The sequence below is a fragment of the Sphaeramia orbicularis genome, chromosome 13 (assembly GCF_902148855.1).
Source record: "Sphaeramia orbicularis chromosome 13, fSphaOr1.1, whole genome shotgun sequence".
In the NCBI taxonomy this organism is placed as follows: domain Eukaryota; kingdom Metazoa; phylum Chordata; class Actinopteri; order Kurtiformes; family Apogonidae; genus Sphaeramia; species Sphaeramia orbicularis.
Window position 1 is genome coordinate 7,863,592 of NC_043969.1, and position 23,700 is coordinate 7,887,291.

At 38.7% G+C, this 23,700-nt stretch overlaps 1 protein-coding gene across 2 annotated transcripts in view; it reads left to right on the forward strand.

The window, feature by feature from the left end:
- Positions 1-23,700, forward strand: part of clcn2c (chloride channel 2c) — a 212,325-nt gene that overhangs the window by 160,088 nt on the left and 28,537 nt on the right. For both annotated transcript variants that reach the window (XM_030152536.1, XM_030152537.1), the window contains 7 exons: positions 2,310-2,379; positions 3,193-3,303; positions 5,734-5,947; positions 15,651-15,784; positions 17,030-17,220; positions 19,355-19,466; positions 21,128-21,198. In XM_030152536.1, coding sequence (XP_030008396.1) covers positions 2,310-2,379; positions 3,193-3,303; positions 5,734-5,947; positions 15,651-15,784; positions 17,030-17,220; positions 19,355-19,466; positions 21,128-21,198 — 903 coding nt within the window. The remainder of the gene's footprint in view (positions 1-2,309; positions 2,380-3,192; positions 3,304-5,733; positions 5,948-15,650; positions 15,785-17,029; positions 17,221-19,354; positions 19,467-21,127; positions 21,199-23,700) is intronic.

Consider the following 23,700-nt stretch of genomic DNA (forward strand, 5'->3'; position numbering starts at 1 on the left):
CTCATAGATCAGGGTCTCTAATAAATGTGTTTTGAGTTACTAGATCCTTTCAAGGTTCCCAGCTCTTATTGAGGTGTAACTGGATGTGAGGATGTGCCGCAAAAACGAATGAAGAAGGGAAGGAAGGAGAAAAGTCTCATAAATGATTCCCATGACTGTTATTCTTCCCGTGGGGCCTATTTTGTGTATTCACTGTGTTATGTGAATGTTGTCGTCTGTTACTCCCTGGCGCCCGGCCGTGTTCAGCACTGATTCTCGTCACCGAGTCTGTGTCATGGTGTGTGCGTGGGCGTGTGCGAACACCTACGCCCGTATGTGTGTGCACCCACAGTACGGGGTGTGAAAACAGCGGCAGTGTAGGGTTACAGAAGGAGATCCATTACTTCACCATGGCAGCCGGCCTTAATTACAGCTAACTATAGACAGAGCAGAGGGAGCGGGAGAGAGAAGAAGAGAACAGGAGGCATGTAGGGATTGGAGAGATGGAGCAATGAGTGTAATTAAAAAGTCTATTTGAAACATCAGAGTATTACACTGATGAGGTTTGTGTAACGCTGGGTGTGCGTGTAAATGTGCGTTTTGGTCTAAGTAAAGTTTGAAGAAAGTATTTTGATTTTAGATGAGTTACATGAAATAGTTTGATGTATTTTTAGAGGAAAATTCTGGAGTATGAAAAATAGTGTAAGGCTGGCTACACTATATGCGTTTTATGTGTTAGTGAAGTGTGTTCAGACTTTTTCTACTTAGGTACCTGTGTCAAGGAGGTTATGTTTTCTCCTGCAGAATTACTCAATTACTTTTTTTATGGGGATACCTGAAAGACGAAGTTGACACTATGAGACCTGCAACAGTCACTGAATTGAGAGCAGCCATTGAACGTGAATGCACGCAAATACCGAGGGAATTGTTTCGGGATGTGTGCAGTTCCATTGCTTCACGTTGTCAGCTGTGTCTGGAGCAGAACAGACGTCAGTTTGAGAACAGGTGGTGACAAAACAATAAAATGATGTTTGTAAATTCTATTACATTTTGAAAATTAAATGAATTTTAATAAACATCTACTTTAGAATTATTTAAAGTGTGTATACATTTTTTTGGGACACCCTGTATATTTTCCACATATGGGTCCATCTTGTGCTGTTGAAGAAACACAAGGTTGCCTACCATTGATCAATATGTCTTTTGTACTTACACTTGTTTAAGTCAATGTAAAGATGAAATTGCCTTCCTTTTTTTTTTTTTTTTTTATAGCCAACTAAACTACTGCTATAACCTACACATATGAAAGTAATCAGATTATATATTGTTATAGTCTGATTACCTATAGCAGTAAAAAAATATAGAGGCTAAGCAATGTACTGGTGTGGACAGAGCCTGCAGCAAAAGTGGTATTTTAGCCAAGCCAGATTAAGTGTACATTATATTTAGAAAAGTTTCAACACTTAACTTGCTGCCAGACAACCCTGTCTAGTTCTGCCCCACATGTCTGACCTGAACTGGAGAAGATTGTGCACAACATTGGGGGTTTATTACATGTAGTACTATTTAAGTTCACCAGTTGAGATGATGTGGACAGAAGTTCCAAAATGAAAGGCTGTCTGATCTCAGGGTGAAAATACTTTTAGTTGAAAAGCTGAAAGGTGACTACATTGTTTGCAGCTGTTTCCATCCCAAGCTGATCATTTCTTTGTTTGTGCGTTGGTACTCCTGTGTTCTCCAAATGGTGTTGTGCTGAAATCTACTGCATGCACCATATCAATTATGAATAACCACCTCCTAAAACCCCCCTTTAGATAATCTGAGCTCTCAATTTACACCCACTGGCACATCTAAAGTAACATTTAAGTCCACACTGACATGAAGGCTTTTATTTCTGATGATAATTAATGTAATCATGTCCTAGACATCAGTACAGTCCAGCATAGCCAGCCCAGCCTTTCAAGACTCATACCTTTAAAGCTCTCTTCCCGCACACAGCTAGCTGACCATAATACTTACACATTGTCAGCGGTGACATTTCCCTTTTTGTTTGTCTTTCCTAATTATCCGTCTCTTCCACCCGCCTGGCAAACCTTCAGCCAATCGGCGGAGCCCATTCATTACTAGAGCTTTATTTCAGGGTCTTTGCCAATTGAAGAGTGAAAGTGACAGCTCAGTCTAACCTCTGCAATAAGTTCCACATGAATGCTTCCTCACTGCAGGTAGACGTTTCCACTTGGCTATCATCTGGGGGCACATACAATGGTACTCCTAAACTAATTGAAATGCCACCCTGTTCTTTCTTTATATGTCTTGTTTTTCTTTTTTAGTTCTGGATGTCAGCCCTTGCTACCACCATCCCAGTGCCCTGCGGTGCCTTTATGCCAGTATTTGTCATCGGTAAGTAGCAGCAACAGTAGTTGGTAGAGTTAGCAAGTCATTACACGAGGTTGGATTTACAACTAGCAATCAAGCCGGTTATGTAGCAAAAGGGCAGATTTGTATTTAGGGTTATTATGGCAAAACAAAGGAAAGAAAAATGCCCTAGTTCAGTGTTTTTCAACCTTGGGGTTTGGACCCCACGTGGGGTCACCTGGGATTTAAATGGGGTCACCTGAAATTTCTAGTAATTGATAAACAAAAAAAAAAGAAACTTACTAATAAAAAATATATGGTGAGTTGAGAGAGACAATCCCAATACATAAAAGACATGACAAACCCTGAAGCTGAAACTGAAGCACTGTGGTACTGTTTATCTTTCAAATGTTCATTGTGGCCGGTTTAAGATGCTGCAGCTCTTTCATAATTCATACTTTGTTTTTCAGTATTAATTTGCAGCCTTGTAAATACAAGCTGGACTGACTGTACATATCTTGACCAAGGAAAATAAAATTCTCACTTTGTGCAGTAATCTACACCTGGCTTTTCTGCCTCCGTCCATAATAATATACATTATATAGCCTAAATGTCATCTAAAATTGTTTATTTTCAACATAGTACAGAAAAATAAATTAATTTTAGCAAAAAAAAAAGTCTTAATTTTGCATGTCAGGGGTCGCTAGAAATTTGTGATGTTAAAATGGGGTCATGAGCCTAAAAAAGTTGGGAACCACTGCACTAGTTAATAGCATTGTTAGAAGCTGTACTGCTCCCAGTGGTGGTATTGATTACCGAGTCTCTGTTTCCTTTTGCACGTGCGTGTTTGTATTTCAGGGGCAGCGTTTGGTCGTCTGGTTGGCGAGAGCATGGCCGCCTGGTTCCCAGATGGCATTCACACAGATGGCACCATCTACCCCATAGTGCCAGGAGGCTACGCTGTCGTGGGTGAGTTAAAGACACAGCGATGCTCTCGTAATGCACTACCTATGACCTACTTCTTTTTGTTTGCCATTTTTTAAACAAAATAAATTTTAATTTTGTTATACTTATGAGAACAATTTTATTAGATCTCCCAATCACTGATAAACAACTACTACTCTACTACTCTGCTTTAATGTACAGTTGGTTCTTAAAGGAAACAGATTAAAGCAGACAATGGATAGGATCACACAGAAACATGACATGATTCATTTTTACATCAGATTAAAATGGAGGGAAAATTGTTAGTACTGAAGTGCATGAGTAAAAACATATTGTTAGCCTCACATGAAGCATCAGTGTTAGGAGAGTAAAGTTACAAGATATCACAATTTGGTCAAAAATATGACTTACATTTACATTTATGCATTTGGCAGATGCTTTTTTCCAAAGCGACTTAGGCAATTATACTATGATGCTAACGATATGTAATGTGCATGGGCCCTTTTCAGACTCATAGTATTAATAAAAAAATTAAAAAAAAAGCCTAAAGGTTAGGCTAATATATTTCTCATAGTAGTAATGGACCTAGGTTTTAGGAACTTAATAAATCTCTCATACAATGTTACTGAACAGTGAGATACAATTAAAACATGTTTAATGTTTGTTTCTTGTGACTCCTTCAAATTTCATCAGTAAGAATGAAATATGTTAAAGCACTGCTGCTGAAAAAATGGATCAGTGTTTATTATGCTATGAAAAGTCTTAATCTGCAGTGCACAAGGTTCTATTGTTCGACCTGTTTTTGTGAAAATTCTTAAGGTACGTGGCTTTTGGCTTAATGAGGAGATTTCCTAGGTTTATTTTTCTCAATCTGAAAGTATATCAAACACCACAATACACCAAAATAAAGAAAAATTTCCCCCAAATTGTATTGAATTTGTGACATTTAAAGGCAAGAGTTTAGTTGCAGATTCAAGTACTGTAGATATTATTGAATTCACAATATGTATATGTGATTTAATTTCACTGAGGTTTTTTTTTTTATTTGAAATGAAGTATCGAGGACAATTATTTACATGTGTGGGGACATATTTAGGTGTTGGAATTTTTTGGGTGAACACATGAAATGAGACTCAGTGTAAAGGTTTATTCATAGGTTCAATTAGTTATAGCCTTTTGAAGATGTAATGTTTTGAACTCGGCTACCGAGGTATGGTCATTTGTGTCAGTATGTTTCATGATAGATATTTGCTGTCTTCAATTATGTCATATACCTATGTTCATACTGCGTATAGTATTATAAAGTTTGCCAACAGTTTTAACATGGAATAGGACAGTGACTGATGTGCAGAGGTAGAATAAATCCACCAGTAACACACCTAAGGTCCTGTGTATTTCCTGGAAGGAGTGAAAGCAGATTTCAGTTGAATGTCACTCATTTACTGTCATCCATCTCTTGTCAACTTTAAAAATAAAGGCCTAAAATGATATAAAATATGCATAGAAAAAGAGTATTCACAATTATAAGACCCATGTAAATGTACTGCATTTCAGTTACTTTCTGTTTCCATCAGGCCTGAATGTATTCCAGGACTTGCAAATTCCAGTTGTCCCTTCATAACAACGTCATTTCCACCCCTGCTGAACTTGCATGTCTAATGATATGCAGTGTTGTGATTCCCTCCACTGTGCTACTTGTTGACAGTCGTGCTGATTATGCCATTGTTGCAGGCTGGCAGTGATGGCTGCTTTTTTTTTTTTTTTTTTTTTTTCTCAGGTGCTGATGTTGTTGTTATGGTGCATTGTAGCTGATGACTCAGCCATTTACAGACCTGACACTTTCATCTCTTGGCTAGCTTGAAGGACTAAATGTTAGGATGGGCAGGGGGAGCAGTAGCATTTATGTGAGACAGATAGGCAGCCACAAACAGGCTTAATTAAATTACAGGAAAGAACAGTGAATCCTGCCTTTGTAGACTCTCTCACCAACCTCCTACGCCGCTCTGCTCTTGTTTCTTTTCACTTTTTTTATGCTTTAAATCACCACAGTTTCTTTTTTCCTCCTGCCTTCATCTTATTCTGTTGGATTGGATTTTCTCCATTCAGCATCATTCACTCCGACTCATACTGCTCCACCTTCTTAGATGCAGCTTTTATATTGATTTTTTCACAGCGCTTTATTGGGGGAAAGATTTGGAAATATTGAGGTTCCCTTTTGTATTGAATTAACAGAATAAGTCAATTTTTGCCTTGTGGGCGTAAGAGAAAAGATGGACGGGACGGCATCTAGAGGAATGCGGATCAGATTTGTTTTACTGAGAAAGTGAGAGAACTCTGGGTCTGTTCAAGAAAACTGAGCACAGGTTCTTAAAATGTGTTAAAATCCTTAGCAGCAAAGCAACATCACTGATTTCACCAAATGTTTCTCCACCATCCTCTCTCCTCAAACAAAAGGTGCAGCGGCCTTGTCAGGAGCAGTCACCCACACAGTTTCCACCGCGGTCATCGTGTTTGAGTTGACCGGCCAGATCTCCCATATCCTGCCGGTGATGATAGCAGTGATCCTGGCCAACGCTGTGGCTCAGTCCCTCCAGCCCTCTCTGTACGATTCCATCATCAGGATCAAGAAGCTGCCTTACCTCCCTGAGCTGGGCTGGGGACACCACGAGTACGTACAGCAGAATCCATCACCTCAACAGATATGAGACTGTAACTGTTACAGTATCAAACACTTCTTTTTCTGTGTTTAATTACATTCTCAGTAGAAAACCAGAAAGTGAAACTGGAAAATTGGGATAATGGTGTAACATTTATAAGCCATTTGCTATAGCTCAAGTCTTTGGTGCATGGACATTTTTTTCATTGATTTAAATCATCAAAGTACAATATGTTCTAGTTTGCATCAGCAGTTTTCAACCTCTAACAGCACATAGCATGCATCATCGGAGGACGCAATAAAACGTATTCACCGCAAGACGGTGCCTATACATGATACATCAGTGCTGAGACATTAAACACGTGTGGGCTGTTTAAAGCTCTGTAATGCATGCTTTATCTTCCCTGCATAGACAGTGTTTTTCATGTTAATGTGCAGATATTTCACTTTCATTTTTGCCTTGTTAGAGTCATGGAGAAAATATGCTCTGTTGGCCACGTATTTAATGGTAAAAATGATAGCATGCTAATATTGTATGTATTGGGTGTAATCACAAAGAACAACTGACAGCACATTAAGATTCAGCCTTTGGTTTTAGGGGTATCCCATCATGAACTCAAATTTTGCACAATTACAGTTTGAGGCCTTTTAGTAGAGTGAGTAATATAGCAAAAAATTTGATCACGTGTTACTTTTTCTCACAATACATAATTTGATTGGGCTGCCAATCGGAATCCCGATGATGCTTGAAAGCTAAGGAAATAAGTATCACTGGCTAACTTACTTGAAACATAAAACACTAAACCACAGTTAACAAAGGAATGTAAGAAAAACTATAAAGCTCCCTGTTAAGCATTTGTGGCCATTTAAGATTAGATTTCATGGTGTACTTGAATGCAACATTTTACATGCATTTTTGTTCTTGTCTGTGGAACAGGAACATCACATCTCTAAATGAGACCCAAGTACAGTACTTAATCTCAGCACGTTTTTATGTTTTGTTTTGTTTTGTTTTTTTCAATCCCTACACGACTACATTAATGTCAACATTTACCTTTTTAGTTGAACAGCCTCCAGTGGATTACATGCCAAGCAGAATATGTACAAACACGTGGTGCTTCATAGGTGTAGCTTTCAGCCTGTTCATTATGTGTGACAGGCTGTTAATGCTCTCCATATAAAGTAGTGTCAAAAACTTATCATACTTATTGACCTTAATTTTATCGCAGTCTTGTTTTGAGATTGTTGCATCTCTTGGCCCTGCCTGTTGATGCTCCACTTTTATTATTTGACATCCATAAACATATGGAAACAAATTTCAAGTCAAACCTGAAGTCTTGTAGTTTTACTTTTTTTTTTTTTTTTTTTTATTGTAGATATGTTGAACTGACAAACTAACCAACCACCTCAACAGATATGAGACTGTAACTGTTGCAGCACATTCGTAGCTGCTAACAAATCAGCATACTTTAAAATAAACACTATGCAAACAGCATCTATAAATAGTAATTGTAAATTAATTCATTTTGAAACATTTTCAACTCGTATGTATATTCATGCCTTTGTTACTATGGTAACAGTCAGTTGCAATAACCAGTAGCACCAACTGACCAATGAGTAGAAAACATAGGCTATAGAATGTGGTTCTTAACTGACTTAAAGCTGTATAAAGTGCAGATAATGAAAAGCCAAAAAAGGCCAGAACTTTTGCAATACACATCCTCCTCCTGCAACTCTCCCCTCTCCTACCAGAGGAGTATGGGAAAATGCATTTGTACCAATGCCCAATACCAATACCAACGCAAATGCACCCTCTCTAAAAGGACCTGTGAAGTCTGTGTCACAGGCTGAAGTCGTGTAAACAGAGCCAAGAAGAATCTGATTTCCTCTTTGATACTTGAATTACATTGTGCCATAAGCTTATTAAATACCCACTGATGCCAAAAAACACTGCCTACTCCAGCTTTAATAATGCTACAGTAAAAGAGCGGACTACTGGCGTGTTTACATTCTATGAGTGGCCTTCAAGTTTGTTTTCTAGTTGTTTACTCAGTCATTTGATGTCCCAGTCCTCCATATACATATTGAACTAATTTAATATTAGATAAGAGTGAGAATCTTCATGGTGGTAAATACTGTCATGAAGTTGGTGAGTATCTCACAAGTATACTGTTATCTTCAAGACCCACGTGGATTCATTTGGTTTATAAAAAGACAAACAAGAGAGGAGGCGCCTGGCTCAATGGTCCAGTATTACATGGATTTTAGTTGCCTTCCCTCCATTAATAATTTATAGGAACCACACCATACTGAATAGAATTACCAGCTGCTGCGACTCCTCCGAGCTCAGTGAAACCACACACAGAAGCACTTTTCATTTAATTGTTTGGAACGGTTTATTGTTATGCATGTTGGCAAATCATTAGGTGGGGGTAATAGTTCGGATGCATCATTCACAAATTGGGAGTAATGAGAAAAAATTTCATTTCATCGTCCATCTGTTCATCATTTTCTGCAGCTATCCCCTGAAGGGTTTTCTGTCTGTCTGCTCCTCCAGTTCTTACAGCACCTCGGTTGACCCACGCTATCCATCTCTTATTATTGTTATCTATTCCTCTCTCACTCAATCTCCACTGCTCCCTTTGCCTCCTCTGTTTCTCCTTATTATCTACCACGACCCCATGGCCTCTCCATCCCGTCCTCACGCTGCTGCTCTGTCCTGTGTGAAAGTATGTGTGGGAGAACAAGCGAAAATGTGTGTAATGTGAACTGTGTGTTCAGTTAAGTGTTGCGCACTTGATGATTTGCTTTTTGTTGATTATGTAATACAGGCACAATACACACACAGCTGTCAGCCAGACAAGCTTCTAACACCTGACATCAGGATTGTCAAACTTACGGCCTGCGTCCCAAAACCCGTCCTCCAAAGGGTCCAATTTGGTCCATGCGATGAATTTGTGAAATGAAAAAGTTACACTGAAGATATTAACAGTCATGGTTGGCAAAATCATTATAGGTCAAGGGTCACATACTGCCCAGTAAACCAGTAAACTACTATCATAATAGCCTATAAATAATGACAACTTTTTTTGTCTTTGTTATAATGTAAAAAGGTAAAATTACATGAAAATATTTACATTTACAAACTGTCCTTTCACAAAAAATGTGAATAACCTGAACAAATATGAACAACACGAAATGTTTCAAGAGAAGTGGAATTTTAACAATATTCTGCCTGTTACTAAATGTTTTGTGCATTTGTAGATCCACTATGATCTGTAAGTTGTAATGCACATGTGTGAACAATAAACTGAGGCATCATTTTAATAAAATTGCACTTACTTTTCTTAAGAAATTTCAGGTTGTTTATGTTTGCCACATTTTTTAAAGGATATTTTTATATGTTTGTAGAACCTTTTCATTTCATTTTTTTTAACTTTAAAACAGAGGAAAAATTGGGGTTGACATTATTTATAGGTTATTATATTATTATTTTACTGGTGCGGCCCAATTGAGATCATATCAGGCGTTCATGTAGCACATGAACTAAAATGAATCTGACACCTCTGGCTTACATCGTCATTAGTATTAGTAGCAAATTTTTCTTAAACATCTTATGGTTTATACACATTGTAAATATTCAGTTTATTGCTCTATACATTCACACGGTCTCCCAAAGGATCAACATCTTACCATGGTCGGGAGGCCGATGTGCCTCAGTGATCCCGCAGGCTATGCCAGCAGAAGCAGAGTCTCCTAGCAGGTTCACCCATACTGGAGAGGTCAAAGGTTAGAGGCCAGATAAAGCATGGTTGATGGTTAGGGTAAGTGTTGCTACAGAAACAGCAGATAAAGAACCCAACACTACTGAATACAATAAGAAAGAGAAAAGGACTTGTTTAGCTGATGCCAGAAAACATCAGATGAGGAAACATTCATGTGGAATGTAACAAATCTAGCGATTACCTTCCATGTTTAAATTATTGTATCAGCATTTAGCATCCAGGAGTACTCTTAAATACTTACTATTAGTGATGGATGATTTAATTTCCTTGAAGGAATAAAAACTTTCTCACCCATATACTTGTATGTAGTAAGGAGATAATTGCATAAATGGTATTAGAATGTGCACTGAGAATGATTCTAAGGATTTATTGTCTCATAAATTGCCTAAGAATCCATTGTAAATCTTAACACATCTTGCTAAACTTGGCATGCATTAAAAGAGATAGAAATTTTAGTGTTTGCAACAGTGGATAAAATGTAGTTCATCCTGTGCCCAAAAGTAAATTGAGAAGTTTAAGACTTCTACAGGCTTCCAAAATGAAACACTTCTCTCCACATAATTTCCTCTTTTTGTTTTTGGTCACTCTCCCTATTAAACTAGAATGGAAGGATGGCAACAAAACCTATGCATTTTGGCAATAAAAAGGACAGAGGACTGTGAATTTTGTTTTGTATCAGCCACACTAAAAGCACTTTAGTATGATTTTTCAGACAGCAGGCAAAGCTTTTCTCTGTGGTCACACAGGCTCCTATATATTAGTTTAAGACAAACTTGTGTAGTCATGAGACTATCCTATAACTTTTAACTCCCTATCAGGCCAATGCATTGCAGCATGAGATGATTATTCATCAGCCAAATCATTTATATTTAATGATACACAAACCTTCCCTATGATAAAAGCCGCCTTGCATAGATGACTGAGAAACTGTCAGAAAACCTCTGTGTGTTTGTGTTTCCTGCCGTGTATGTGTTTGTGTATACATGCATTCAAACCATGGCATGATCATCTATCACTGACATGTATCAAATTATCTCTGCATAATGACAGACGTTTCAGAATGTTAAAAGTTACAGAAGCATGAAGAATGATTGAGGAACTGTCAGGAGACACAAGTGTGTGTCTGTGTGTGAATAGGCACACATGCACAAACAGCCAGAAAAAAGTAATCTTGAGTCATCTATATTTAATGACACGTACACGCTGCACTATGAACCTGTGTTGCTGTGCAGAAAGCTTGCGTTTCCCTCCATTTTCCATTCACTTTGGGTTTTTTTTGTTTTTTACCTCTCTGCTTCCTACCTTGCTCTCTAACACCAATCTCCATCACTGAGCCTGTGTGTGTGTGTGTGTGTGTGTGTGTTCTATTACTGCAGTATATGAGCGCAGAGGAGGTGTCTAAGGAGGAGGCGGGGGGGATTAGTGTAGGTACTGTGGTTCCCTCCAAGCTGAAAGCATTTTTCACTCAAACTGGAAATTATCCATCTCACACCCACACAAGCATCCGCCCACCCTCCCACACATACACACACATACAGGAAGACTTGTGTAATGCCTGCCTTGTGACCCACACATATGAAGGCATATACGTCCATTTATTCACACACACCCACGTAGACATGAAGAGAATGGGATTTATCTTTTATTTCTGCAGAGCTTTTGCAGATATGGGCACACATATGCACAGATCACTAAAATGTGTCTGCTGCAGACATGCTGTTGCACCTTCTTTACGAGATCATACTCAACATATGTAACCTTTCCCACATCTCTTCTCTCTTGTCAGATGTGTTGTCATTGCTGGAGTGGCATTTAAAAAAGAAAGAGTGGGAACAATTACATAACCTCACAGTTCTATGTGTGTGTGTGTGTGTGTGTGGTCTGTCATTCTGTGTTTCTACGCATTCATAATGGCCAATTATATTTTGTTGAATTGTCTATAGCCCACTGTTGTCTTCGCTCATCTAACAGGGGAGAAAAGCCACAGGAGATGATTATATTTTCACCAGATCATTACAAGGATCCTTTTATTGGTTTCCACACTTCCACTTACATAAACACAAACTCACACAAAAAATACTATGTGTGTATATATATATATATAATATATATATATATATATATATATATATATATATATATATATATATAAAAAATCAGCATCCACTCTACACTGGACAATATGGATGATCCATAAGCCTGGATTTATAATCCTATAAGTCTGTTTATCTTGGCTCAAATCTATAAGCTGAGGCTTCAGCAAGATAGCTACGACTGATCAGATGTATTGCCCGGCCTTGTGGGGAGGAAGGTTCAATTAAAAGGAAAGCCAATCAGATTTCATCAACTCCCTTTGATATCCCAAGGGAAATTACTCTTTTGCTGCGGTTGTGGCCAGTTCAGAGGCATGCATTACGTTATTCTCTCACATCTCTAGTAAATTTAAAGAAGCTGCCAGTTACATAAAAAAAGGAAAAGAATTGACTCATTTATGTCGTGATAGAACAAAGTAGTGCATTAACCTTTATCCAGGACAGCAAATGTGTACATTGTTGTTGGCTGACATTCCTGTTATGCAGTTTACTCGTCTCGGTCTAAATCAAAAGACTAAATATGAATAGGCATTATCTGCATGCTGTTTCACATCTCTTTGGAAAGTGAAGGCCTTTTTTCCCAGGGTTCTTTGTCGACCCACAGAGCAGAGCATTAGAGTCATGTCAGAGCAAATCTGAACAGCTATCTGTAATTACAGCTGTCAATCACATTTTTAACCCCCTCCGGATACTCTGGCTTCCTCCCACCGTCTAAAGATATTTGCTAACAGATTAATTGGTGAATCTGAATTGCCCGTAGGGGTTAATATGAGAGTGAATGATTGTTCGTCTCTGTACATCAACCTTACATGAACTATTGATGTATTCTGTTCGGTGATGAGTTGTCTGTAAATTAGCTTGAGTCTGGTTTCAACCAGCTCTATATGTAAAGTGCATGAGATAACTTTTGTTATGATTTGGTGCTGTATAAATAAAATTTGATTGATTGATTGATTGATTGACTGTCTGCATATCCAGGGTCTACCCCGCATTCACCTGATGGTAGCTAGGAAAGGCTCCAGCACCCCTGCGACCCTCTCAGGGACTAAGCATTTCAGAAAATGAGTGAATGAAAATACCTGAAACATCTGTCTGAAAACACGTGATTACCCAAAGCCTACAACATGGGTTAGATTTCTTACAACCCAAAATCACAGATGTGAGAAGGATTCTTATTTCATGGCAGACCACTTGAATTACAATATGCAAAAAGATAATTATGGATTTTTTTTTTTTGCTGTGATATCAAAAAATTATCAAGCGCTGCAGCTTTAACAGATCAGGGTTTTTTTTTTTTTTCTTTTGTGACCTGAACGAAGAGTTTCAGTTGACTCTCCTTAACAATGGTTTAGTTTTCACCCATGAAGCTGCCATGCATGTTCTAGAAAGACAAAGCTTTTATATCTTGGTTGGTGGAGAATGGATTACTCTTTCAAGTTACTCTTTTGCATCTTGGAACTTTTGTTTTCAGAAAGTTCTTTGATCCTATTGCTGTGATACTAATTTGTACTCATTTGTAATTTCTGTACCAATTTCTATGAGCAGTGGCGGTTCTAACTTGAATGATGCCCTGGGTGAGAAACCCCTTTTTTCTTCTAAACAATCACTCACACTCACACACACACACACACACACATTTGCAAAAAACAACTTGAAGGATCCTCCTGCTTGGGAGAAGTAGGAGCAAACTAGTCTTCATCCTCAGTATCAGACATTAGAGGAACAGGACACACTGTCAGTGAAGACCTGTTCAGATATAGACTACCTTTATCACAAAATAGAGCTTTAGCAATTACCAAATGTTCGTCTTTGAAATACTGCATTGTAAATTCCGTTAGCTAATTACAGGACAGGACCTGACGACGTTAACCCAAATAATCGATATATATCGAAATAATAACTGAATTTGTAGCACTAACAGTCTTACTGCACCACATATTATGGTGAAATTATATATCATGTTTGTTAGTTCAGTTCAGCCGAAATATGGATGTAGTAGAGCAGAGCAAGCATCATAGATAAAGCTAACAAATGTAAGAGTTAGAACCTGCCTGTTTTCATAACATGCATAGTAATATGGACAGAACATCTGCATACCTTTATCTTTTGCCCGTTTCTCCTCTTCTTCTTTTTCTAAATTGAACACCTGACAGACCCACAGGTGAACTGTCCCAGGCTCCCCCTCCCCCCCCTCCTCCTCCTTCTTCTTCTTCTTCTTCTTCTTCTTCTTCTTCTCTCGCCGCTTCTGTGTGCGTGCCACACAGCACCACCACAGCAAGCAGGGGCGCCTGCACAACAGAGGGGGCGCTATTGTGCTAATTCCCTGGCACACTGTGACAGATTGACTCAATTATTTTTTTAAGAACTTGTAGTATGGTGCCCCTCATGAAATGCCACCCTGGGCAATTGCCCACTTTGCCCATATGAGAAACCGCCCCTGTCTATGAGCTTTGAATTTAAGAGTTAATGATCTGTAGTGGGGTGAAAAAAAGAAGTGGCAAGGATTAGTGTTATATAGGGTTGTATCAAACTTTTTTACCCTGCATTATTGTCGAGAAAATACAGCTCTTCTGTTGACTTGTTTGTGTCAATGTTGACATATAATCCAGCAGTGAATATAGAGTCTATGTTCATAGGAACATCCTTGTTCTGACTGTCAACAAGAATTTTTTTGTATTGTTGGTAAATTTTTGCAGTATTTAATTCTGTTAAAAGATACGTTTGGTGCATGCAAATGCTATCTGGACAGTCCTTTGAAGCACAGATTTCTGTTGGTGTCTAAAGGCAATTTATCAAACCCAGTCAAAGCAAATTTTCAAATGCAAAACTTCTCCTGCACCACAATGCAAAATAAACAGTCTGTCTTTGATCTGACCATAAGTGGTGGTCAGAGTCCGGATCAGACTGAAGTATGATTTGGTTCGTTTACACTTCTTGAATAGTTTGAAGCTTTAGACCAATCACAGGAAGTTGCACAAGGTTATTGTATACAAAAACAAGAGGATGGCGAATAATGGGAGAAGATAAAAAAGCAAATTAATGCTGCTATCAGACACATGCTTCTATGATCTGAAAAATGTCAGTCAACTACAGTATGAAAGCAAAACTAAGTGCACCAAATAAATAAAAAGCAACAAAAACTTGAACCTTGGCTCATACTTTCAGATGTCAAAATGTCCTAAGTAAACATTCTCTAGTGCTGTTTGCAGACTGAATACAAATAAACTAACTGCTGTGTAAGTAAAGTGGATATGGGGGGCGGTGGTCATCAAATTGACTTTGCATTTCAGGAGAGGTCAGAATATTGAATTGTCATCGCAACAAGGAGCAGTGGGTTGGCCGGAGCCTGGGTCTTGGCACAGCTATGGGCCTTGGCAGTCCAGGTATAGAGCGGCTGCTGTCGTGTTTGCAGGTTTTGGCAAGCTCAAACAGGAAGAGAAGGCTCAGTGTTTATGACTGGTGTACGATTCTGCTGAGGCAAAACCTGCTCACACAATGTCACCCACTTCCCCTACTGCTCACGTGATGGTGACGTTTGTGCTGCGAACATCCGGATGGCACATTTACACACTGAGGTGTTACTGTATTGACTGGTCAGCTGAGGGGAAGATGTGCTCTCAGTGAAGGACAGAAGCTGTAGGTACATGTGGGTTTTTAGGAAAATGAGGTCGGAATCAGAAAAAGAAGCATTATTATTATCAAAGTACATTTTCAAAATAGTCAATATATGATCAAACCATTATTTGTTAAGCTATGATGGCTCAGTTTAATATGTTATTTTTCTTTTTTCTACCCTAAATTCTTTCATGTCATCACTTCTCTTTTGTTTTTCTCTAGGAAGTACAACATTCGTGTGGAGGATATTATGGTGAGGGATGTGAGGTACATAACTCTTAACTGCACCTATCGAGACCTGCATAACGTCCTGCTGACGGGTCATCTCAAGACTCTGGCACTGGTTGAGTCAGCTGGTAAGACAAACACAGAGGAGGGAGAGATCAAGTCTGATTATCCACACAAAAGCTCCTTTCTCTCATGTGTAGTCTTTTTGAATGAGGTCATGGGTCATCCTCTACAACTTCACCTCCTTAGAGATGGTGTTTACTGTAGTTTACAGATTTATGTTCCCATGTTAAGTTCCCATATCTGAGCTCCTTTTTCATTTTAAAGGCAGACATCTGCAAGAGGGCATTAGTAACATGACATCACTTGTAAACACACACAGAAAAGCGGATCCAACATTTTTTTATCACCTTCTGCAACAAATAACTAAAAAAATATCAAAGAGGAGGGACAAATAGCAAAAGGCAAATAAAAAAATAGCAAGAAAACAATCATATTCATACTTTTACTTTCATTGTACAGTGTATGATATTGATCAGTACGTGCCAAAAAGTCACAGATCTAAAGCAAGATTAGAGAATACAATTTCCTGCCATTTTATTAACCCCTTATATAATCAGCTGCTACTCTGTGTACTTGACCACTTCACTAATGTAAAGTTTCTGAATCTGTATCCACATGTTGTTACAACTGTGAAGAAAGTGTAGGGGAAAAAAATTCCCACTAAACTAACACGATTTTACAATGAGGATTAGGAATAGTGTGTGCTGTGCTAATCGTTGTCTCATGTAATATTGATGTGTGTTTGATGTTGCTGATGCTGTTGAACGGAGCGTCCCTTCCAGTCTGTACCAAAAACAAATCCTAACGACCCCGGTGGCGTGCTCATTAAAGTGATTGATTGATTGACAAACTTGCCCGGGCACAGTTTGCTGATAGCTCGGCACTCACCACCTCACTGAAGTGCAAATTTGGTATTCTAACACTGTCTCAATTATGCAATCGTGCAGGAACAATTAGCTGCGGCATTTAGCCAAATACATAATCAGCACGTACTGTCACAAAGGCAATTACTTAAAGCAAGCAAGCTGCCACCCACTCACATACAGACACACACATACATGCACACACAGGTTGGTTAATGCACACCGTCTGCATTCTGGGCTCCGCTTATGTAACGACAGTGTTGTAACATGTTTGAAGTCCCCTCACTCATTCCTAAAACATTTTCTCTAACTTTCGTGTCTCTCTTCTTTTCTTTCATCTCCATAAAACACCTCCCTCATTTGCCTTCATCCCTTTTTCTTTCCTCTTCTTTCTTTATCATCATCCTCCTCACCTTGTGCCTCCTTTTGTTTCCCTTCCGCTCACAGAGTCCATGATCCTCCTGGGCTCCATTGAACGTGCTCAGCTCCAGTCGCTTCTGTCCCTGCAGCTCGGCCGCCCTCGACGACTCGAGTACATCAAAGAGCGAGCCACGGCCGAAAAGAAGCGCCTGTCTGTCGTGTCGAACCCCAGCAGTGACGATGGCAGCCATCGGGCCAGTCAGGAAGTCCGCTTCCAGGTCAGGGGTCACTGCAGGAGTAGGATAGACAGGATGGAATCCCATCCATTCCACTTGTGCCTCATGGGATGTAACTTGAGAAAAATTGCACCACAGACAACAGAGAGAGCTGAGTTATTTTTTTGATCCCGTTTGAATTACATCAAATGCTCATGATATTTGTCAGTTTAAAAGATATTTTTACAAGTCAAGAAAATCATAGTTTGTGATAAAATTGTTGAAGTATCAGGCTGTGAAAATGCATAAATATAAAAACAACACATTTGAAAGTTGTAGATGTAGTGTCATTGTAAAAGTTTTTTTTTTTTTTTAACAATCTATTCTGCTACTGAATGTCTCTGCAGCTTCATGACCAGACTGTAGTGATTTTCACCTCTTTTAATACTTCTTCACCTCACTCTCCAAGATTGAGGTAAAATATGCCAGGGCAGCAGCCATTTTGGTGTTGGTGACGTGTATCTGGTGTGACGAGAAATACAATCCATTGAACTGTTGAACACATAGGTAGACATTTCTTTACCATCTTTGCCTCAAACCAATACTTTCTTGGCACCTAAAATTATCTTCTAATTTGAAAAGCAACATATCATTCGCCTCATAGTGTAATTACCAAACTCATATTTTTGGCTAAATTGTGATATATGCGTAATAAAAAATAAATTTATTCCCATTTGAATTGTATATGACCGCCATTCATATTTGTTCTCAAGTTGGTTCCCATGGGGCACAGCAGAAGGGGTGAGACTGAGGCGCTCTATAGAGGGTGTGATGCCAAAGCTGACATGTTGGTTACAGTTCAAATGTGAACATTCTCATTCAGGAAACGGACAGTTGGAAGGTCAGAAAGCTTGTTAGCTGTGAAAAATGTATCTCTTCATATTCTACAAGTGTGCAAGACACATTGGGGTTGAAGTGAGCAGCCATGATTCAAGGTAGACATGTAAATATTAAGCACTGTATTGCTTAAAATGTGGATTTGACTGGAATAACTCCAGGCGTAGATTGGGGGTGAATGGAAAAGTAAGTCCAAGAGACTCATCTACTACTACTCATTTTGTCTTGGTCTCTGTTTTCTCACTCTTCCACACTTTCTTCCTTCCATTTCTGGGTATCAATAGATACTCAATCCCCTTTTCCTCTACAATCATGATATATTCACAAGATATGTGACTTTTATATATATATTGACTGGAGTAGCTCTCCTAATTTCATTGAACACACAATGACAATGTATTGTATTGTATTGTATTCTATTCTATTCTGTTCTGTTCTGTTCTGTTCTATGCGCCAATCATCCTCACCTCAGTCAAGCATGTTTTTTCTAAATTTCCAGCAGGTCCGCTCAGGTGTTTTTATGCAAAAATTGAAAATGCATATAAGAAATGGTGGATGGAGATGCACTGACTGCTGCCCTTTAATTTAAAAATTCATAGACAAAAGACAGAAGTGAAGAAGGAATAAATCACACGGTCCAGGATGGATAAGGCTGGTGATATCAGCTCAATTTATTTAAAGCATACGAAAGAATTTACCACGAGGTCACTTTACAGAATTTTAATGACTGACTTAATATATTCTCTTTCTAACTATTCGCAGATAAGCAGTTGATCTGTGAAACATAATAATGGTTGAAAATATTAACATTACCAAGTGAAAAATATTTTTAGGTCATGGAATAGCCAGTACAGAGAGTCACAGAAGTTGTTAAATTTTACATGAATCCTTTGGTTAGCTCCAGAGTACTGCTGGTTTGTTCTTTGTGGTTTTTCTTCTGGTTTCGGTGGTTTTGATTTGCTTCCCTCTCATCACTCTGCAGAAGTGTATCCATTTGGGTAATGAGTCTGCAGAAAGAGAGAGGGGTTGATCTCTTAAGCAGGATTGGAAGTTTTGTGGAAACACTTTTGAGCATATGGATGTAGCTGTGGGGACAGAAAGTCTGTTTCAACAGTCATTTGTATGGACTTGTCTTCCCTACAGGGTTGAAATGCACATCACCATAATGTATAATGTTAATTTTAAGTGTTCAAAACTAAAGTTAGGTTTAGGCATACTGTGATTACAGCAACTCTCCAGCAAATTGTTATAAATCAATATTATGTAAATGAAAATACAAACTGCGCCTATGTTTATGCAGATCTCCACTGAGGAGTCTTCCTTCAGTCCCACTCGACCGGTTCCTCAGAAACCCCTCAAACCCGCTCTGAAGAGACCTTCTGTGGTAGAGCGACCCACTGAGATCCCAATCAGTAAGACTCCAACACACACCCATGCATCATTTTTCAACTACTGAACTGATAATGCAGTACGAAAAGAAAAAAATAGGGGATTTAATAGATCCTGAAGAAGCAGCCTCTCCTCTAAATGCAAATGAACCATTCTTTCTCTTTATCTCTCAGATGATACAATAAAATGTTTTAGTCTTTACACTTTATAGCATATTTAAAGGTATAATATGAAGCATGTGCATACCAGTGTTCCTACCTGAAGTTTTGGTTAGAATCTCTGTATTAAAGGTACATTTACAATTCATTTACAATATGTTTATGTGACAAAATGTGTAAGAACAAAAGACACAGAATGGCTTGTACTGTTTGATGTGAATGTGTCAAACTCTTGGTAGGGCCTTACATCTCTTTCCTGTGGTGCAGCAGGAAATGTTGTTCTGTCTCTTCCACTTGTTGGCAGAGCAGACACAGTCTGTTTGCTGCGGGTTGCCAGGTTTGTGTGTACTGACCAGGCTCAATGGCCCTGCCATACTCACACAGTCTGCAGTGTTTTCTTTTTCTGGTTGCTTTTCACGTGATGTTATCTGTTCAGTGTTAGATTATATTGAAGTTTACAATTGTATCCATCTTCTTATATACTGTATACGCTGCAAACTGATTGAATGGTTTATAATATAGATAATCAAATGGAGGCATAAACAAATGAAAGCATAACATGTAATATGTGTAAATACTCAATCTAATGCAACTGCAATGACATTTAGAATTCCCTTGTCTTTCTGTGCTGATTTGTGAGTAAAAGTTGTTGCAGGGGGATGAAAAAGGGTGTAAGAAATTTTGACATTCTTCACATTTATACTCCATACAAATGTGTAATATGACTGAATTATGAAGTGACGGCATTTTATGTCTAAAAGGCTAAAGGTGAGTGATATTATAATGCTCTGCTAAAAATACTTTTCTAGCCATCATTCAGTGTTTGTAACTCAAAGAGCAGAAGGGGATATTGTGACCATATTTAACAGTTTGATCAGATGCTGAATTGGTGAACACCTTGAAACTTTGCTGATTGCATTCTTTTTCTGCTGGGTTGAATATGTGTATGTATATGTGAAACATCCACATTTTACAAAGTATAGCTCCTCTGCAGCAATGTGTATAGTTCAGTTTTACTACTTGACACTAGAATGCAGCTATAAGGTGGTAATTCTAGTTTCACAAAGATGATCAGACCTCAGGTTATCCCAGGTCACTGCTAGTGGCTGGGTGCATCACTCACTAATCTCCAAGTTTTTGTTTTTGTTTTGTTTTGTTTTTTTTACACAGTATGATACAATTTTTAGTTGTGTAGGATGTGACTTTATGGACGGCAATGTTAGACTGACAAAAAATATTGTGGTAGCTAGAGGATTAAGTCTCCTGGCTTGGTTATCCCCAGACACTTTATCTAGCACTGGAATTTGACATTTTTAGTTTGAGTGAAATATCACTGGTTGCAAATGCAGGGAAATGAAGATTCACAGATAGGCTACAAGTACTCAGTAATATGAAAATACAAGGCTTTGACCACCTCAAAGGATGCAAACACAGTTCACAAGCCTACTCATCTACGTAAGAGAGGAAGACTAGGGATATCTGTCCATGAATGTTCCAGTAATGCTGCAACTGTTTCTGTCTTTTAGGCCCACAGGATAATTCAGGCATTGCTTTAAAGAACCTGTTCTGTGCCAGTCCAGACGCAGAAGGCATGGAGGTGAGAGAGCCATGTCCTCGAATGCACCCAACACACAGACTTGCATCCTGTCGTTCACACATTTTGTACTCCCCCTCAGTAATATGCTATCTCTCACATACAGTCCTTCACGCTCTACAGTACAGTACCTCCCACACAAACTGACAGACACATGCACTGAGTATCAGTCCAACTCAATATAGAGAACCTTTATCGCTTTGTCTCAGTTTTGCATCCTGCAAGGCTTTTAAAAAAAAAACTCTCCTCTTTTTCAGGAAAAGAAAAAAAATCTATAATTTTTTTTTTCCCCAGCTTTGCAGTGACTTTTGGTCATCTAAAAGAGGCGTTTTTGGAAATTTCAAACTGCAGTTGAGGTTGTTGTTAACATTGTTTGCTTGTCTCATGTCGCTGGAAGAAAAACAACAACGTGGAGAGCCCCACATCTCCTGAGCTCAGGAGACCGTCTAAAAGAGTCCGGATATCCGTCGTGGTAAGAGCCACCGATCGGGGCTACCCAAATGCCTGGAATCCGCCCAGCAACAGGTTCATCAGCCAATCAACCAGTTGTCACCCCGCCATTTCCATTCCAGGGCTAATCTGTAATGCCGATGGACTGTGATCTGGGCCTGGCTGAGCCAAACCCCGTCTGTGCCATCGTGCCACAAAGAGCTGAACACCCTCTTCCTTGTCCAACCTGTAGCTCCACCTACTGACCAGTCACTGTCTCTAATTGCTTACATGATTGGCTTAGTTTAGGAACCATCACACTTAACCTGTTGTCATTGGTCCAAGGGTCAGTAGAGGCTATAGAGAGCACTTGACCACTGAAATACCACTGGTAAGGACTGGCAGTAAAAATAGTACATCTTTTCTTCTCATAATTAGCTGAAACAAGTATCTGGAGAGTTAAAAGGTGAGTCATGATTTATTAAAGTGGGGTTGTATGAGGTACTTTTCTGTAGTCACTGACCTTCCTACAGTAGATGGCAGTCAGTAGAAGCAGACAGAAGCACAGACACAGGCTCTGTAATGTACTGCTGTGGACAGGGCGAGCAGTAAATACAGTATTTTATCCATGTTAGTTTAACTGTACACTTGTATATTGCCTTTTTTGCAAGGTGTCAGCGGATCCTTAAGAAGTCTTACATTTGGAAATCCCAAATTAAGGCCTGAATAATAAATAATTCACTATGGTGACAATACACCATTTGACACCATGTAAACATTATAAGTATTTGTTTGGCTTTGTTTATTCAAATGCTCTTTTACACTGCAAAAACCCTAAGCACAGAATTGACATACTTCAGTAGAAAGTCTTTTAGTTTCAACCATATGCTGAATTATCCTTAAAATTGCAAATTAAAAATCTGGCCCTCAAATTGCTTGAATTCCACAGACACAATAAATTATATCGTTACAGTTGCTTTGGAAATCTTTTTAAAGAATTTATCAAATGTGTAATTGGTGTTTAGAATTCTGTGAGAATGAGTGGAGCCACCAACAGTCAGGCATGAGCTGTAGCAGCCTGAACATCAGTAGCAGAAACATTAGTCACAGGCAAATGGAAATGTAACAGCTGGACTGAAACTGGGCTACGACTTATTCAAGGCAGTAACTATGTTGTACTGTTATTTATACAAATGTAAGGTCTTTAATTTGATCAAAGACAGCCTGACATCTTAAAAAGTCATAAATTCAGTTTCCTCCAACCTATGGATACCCTGTTTTAATGCTAAAAACATCAGTCTAAGTGTGTTTTATAGACAGAATATTTCACCACTTTTTCTTATCTTAATTAAAGTGCTTTCTCACAGTGAAAGAAGCTCTGAAAAGGAGTTTATAGTTTACTGCCGTGTCAGGTGGGTAATTTGGTTGTTGGTTTGGATTCAGTATAATGCACAAAAAAACACCACTCTGCTGTCTTCGAAGAGTGCAATATAATGGCTTCAGTTCTCTGTCAGAAAGGGCTGCCTAGCACCAAAGTAAAGTGATAAAAATATTAGTGTACCTTAAACAGATATTGATTTTTTTTTTTTTTTTTTTAACTGAAACACCATCTTTCCCCTGTCCACAGCATTCATACTTAGCTTCTGCAGAGCTGTGTTTCGGGTTCTCTAAACTGGCCTGTGCTGATTGCTATCCACTGTAGGAAATACACTGACTGTGATAAGTTGGTCAACCCACTTCAAGAAATCCAAACAAACAATTTAATGACATGAATAATAATAATTAAAAAAAATCAACTAGACATACAGTTATAAATTAATTTTAAATATCCTGGAGAATAATTAGAGCATTGTGTCAAATTTATTTATTTATTACGCTGTGTCCCCATTTTTATTTGAATCCAGAACACCCAAATTAGATTTACTCCAAACTGTTGACATTAAGCACTTTTCATCTTTGGAAATTATCTTCCAGTTGCTTATCTGATGTAGTACAGATGGTTGAGTTGTGGTTAAGTGGTCTACAAGGACGAGCTTGTTCAGCCAAGCATGCCATCATCAGCCGTGTCACCCGAGG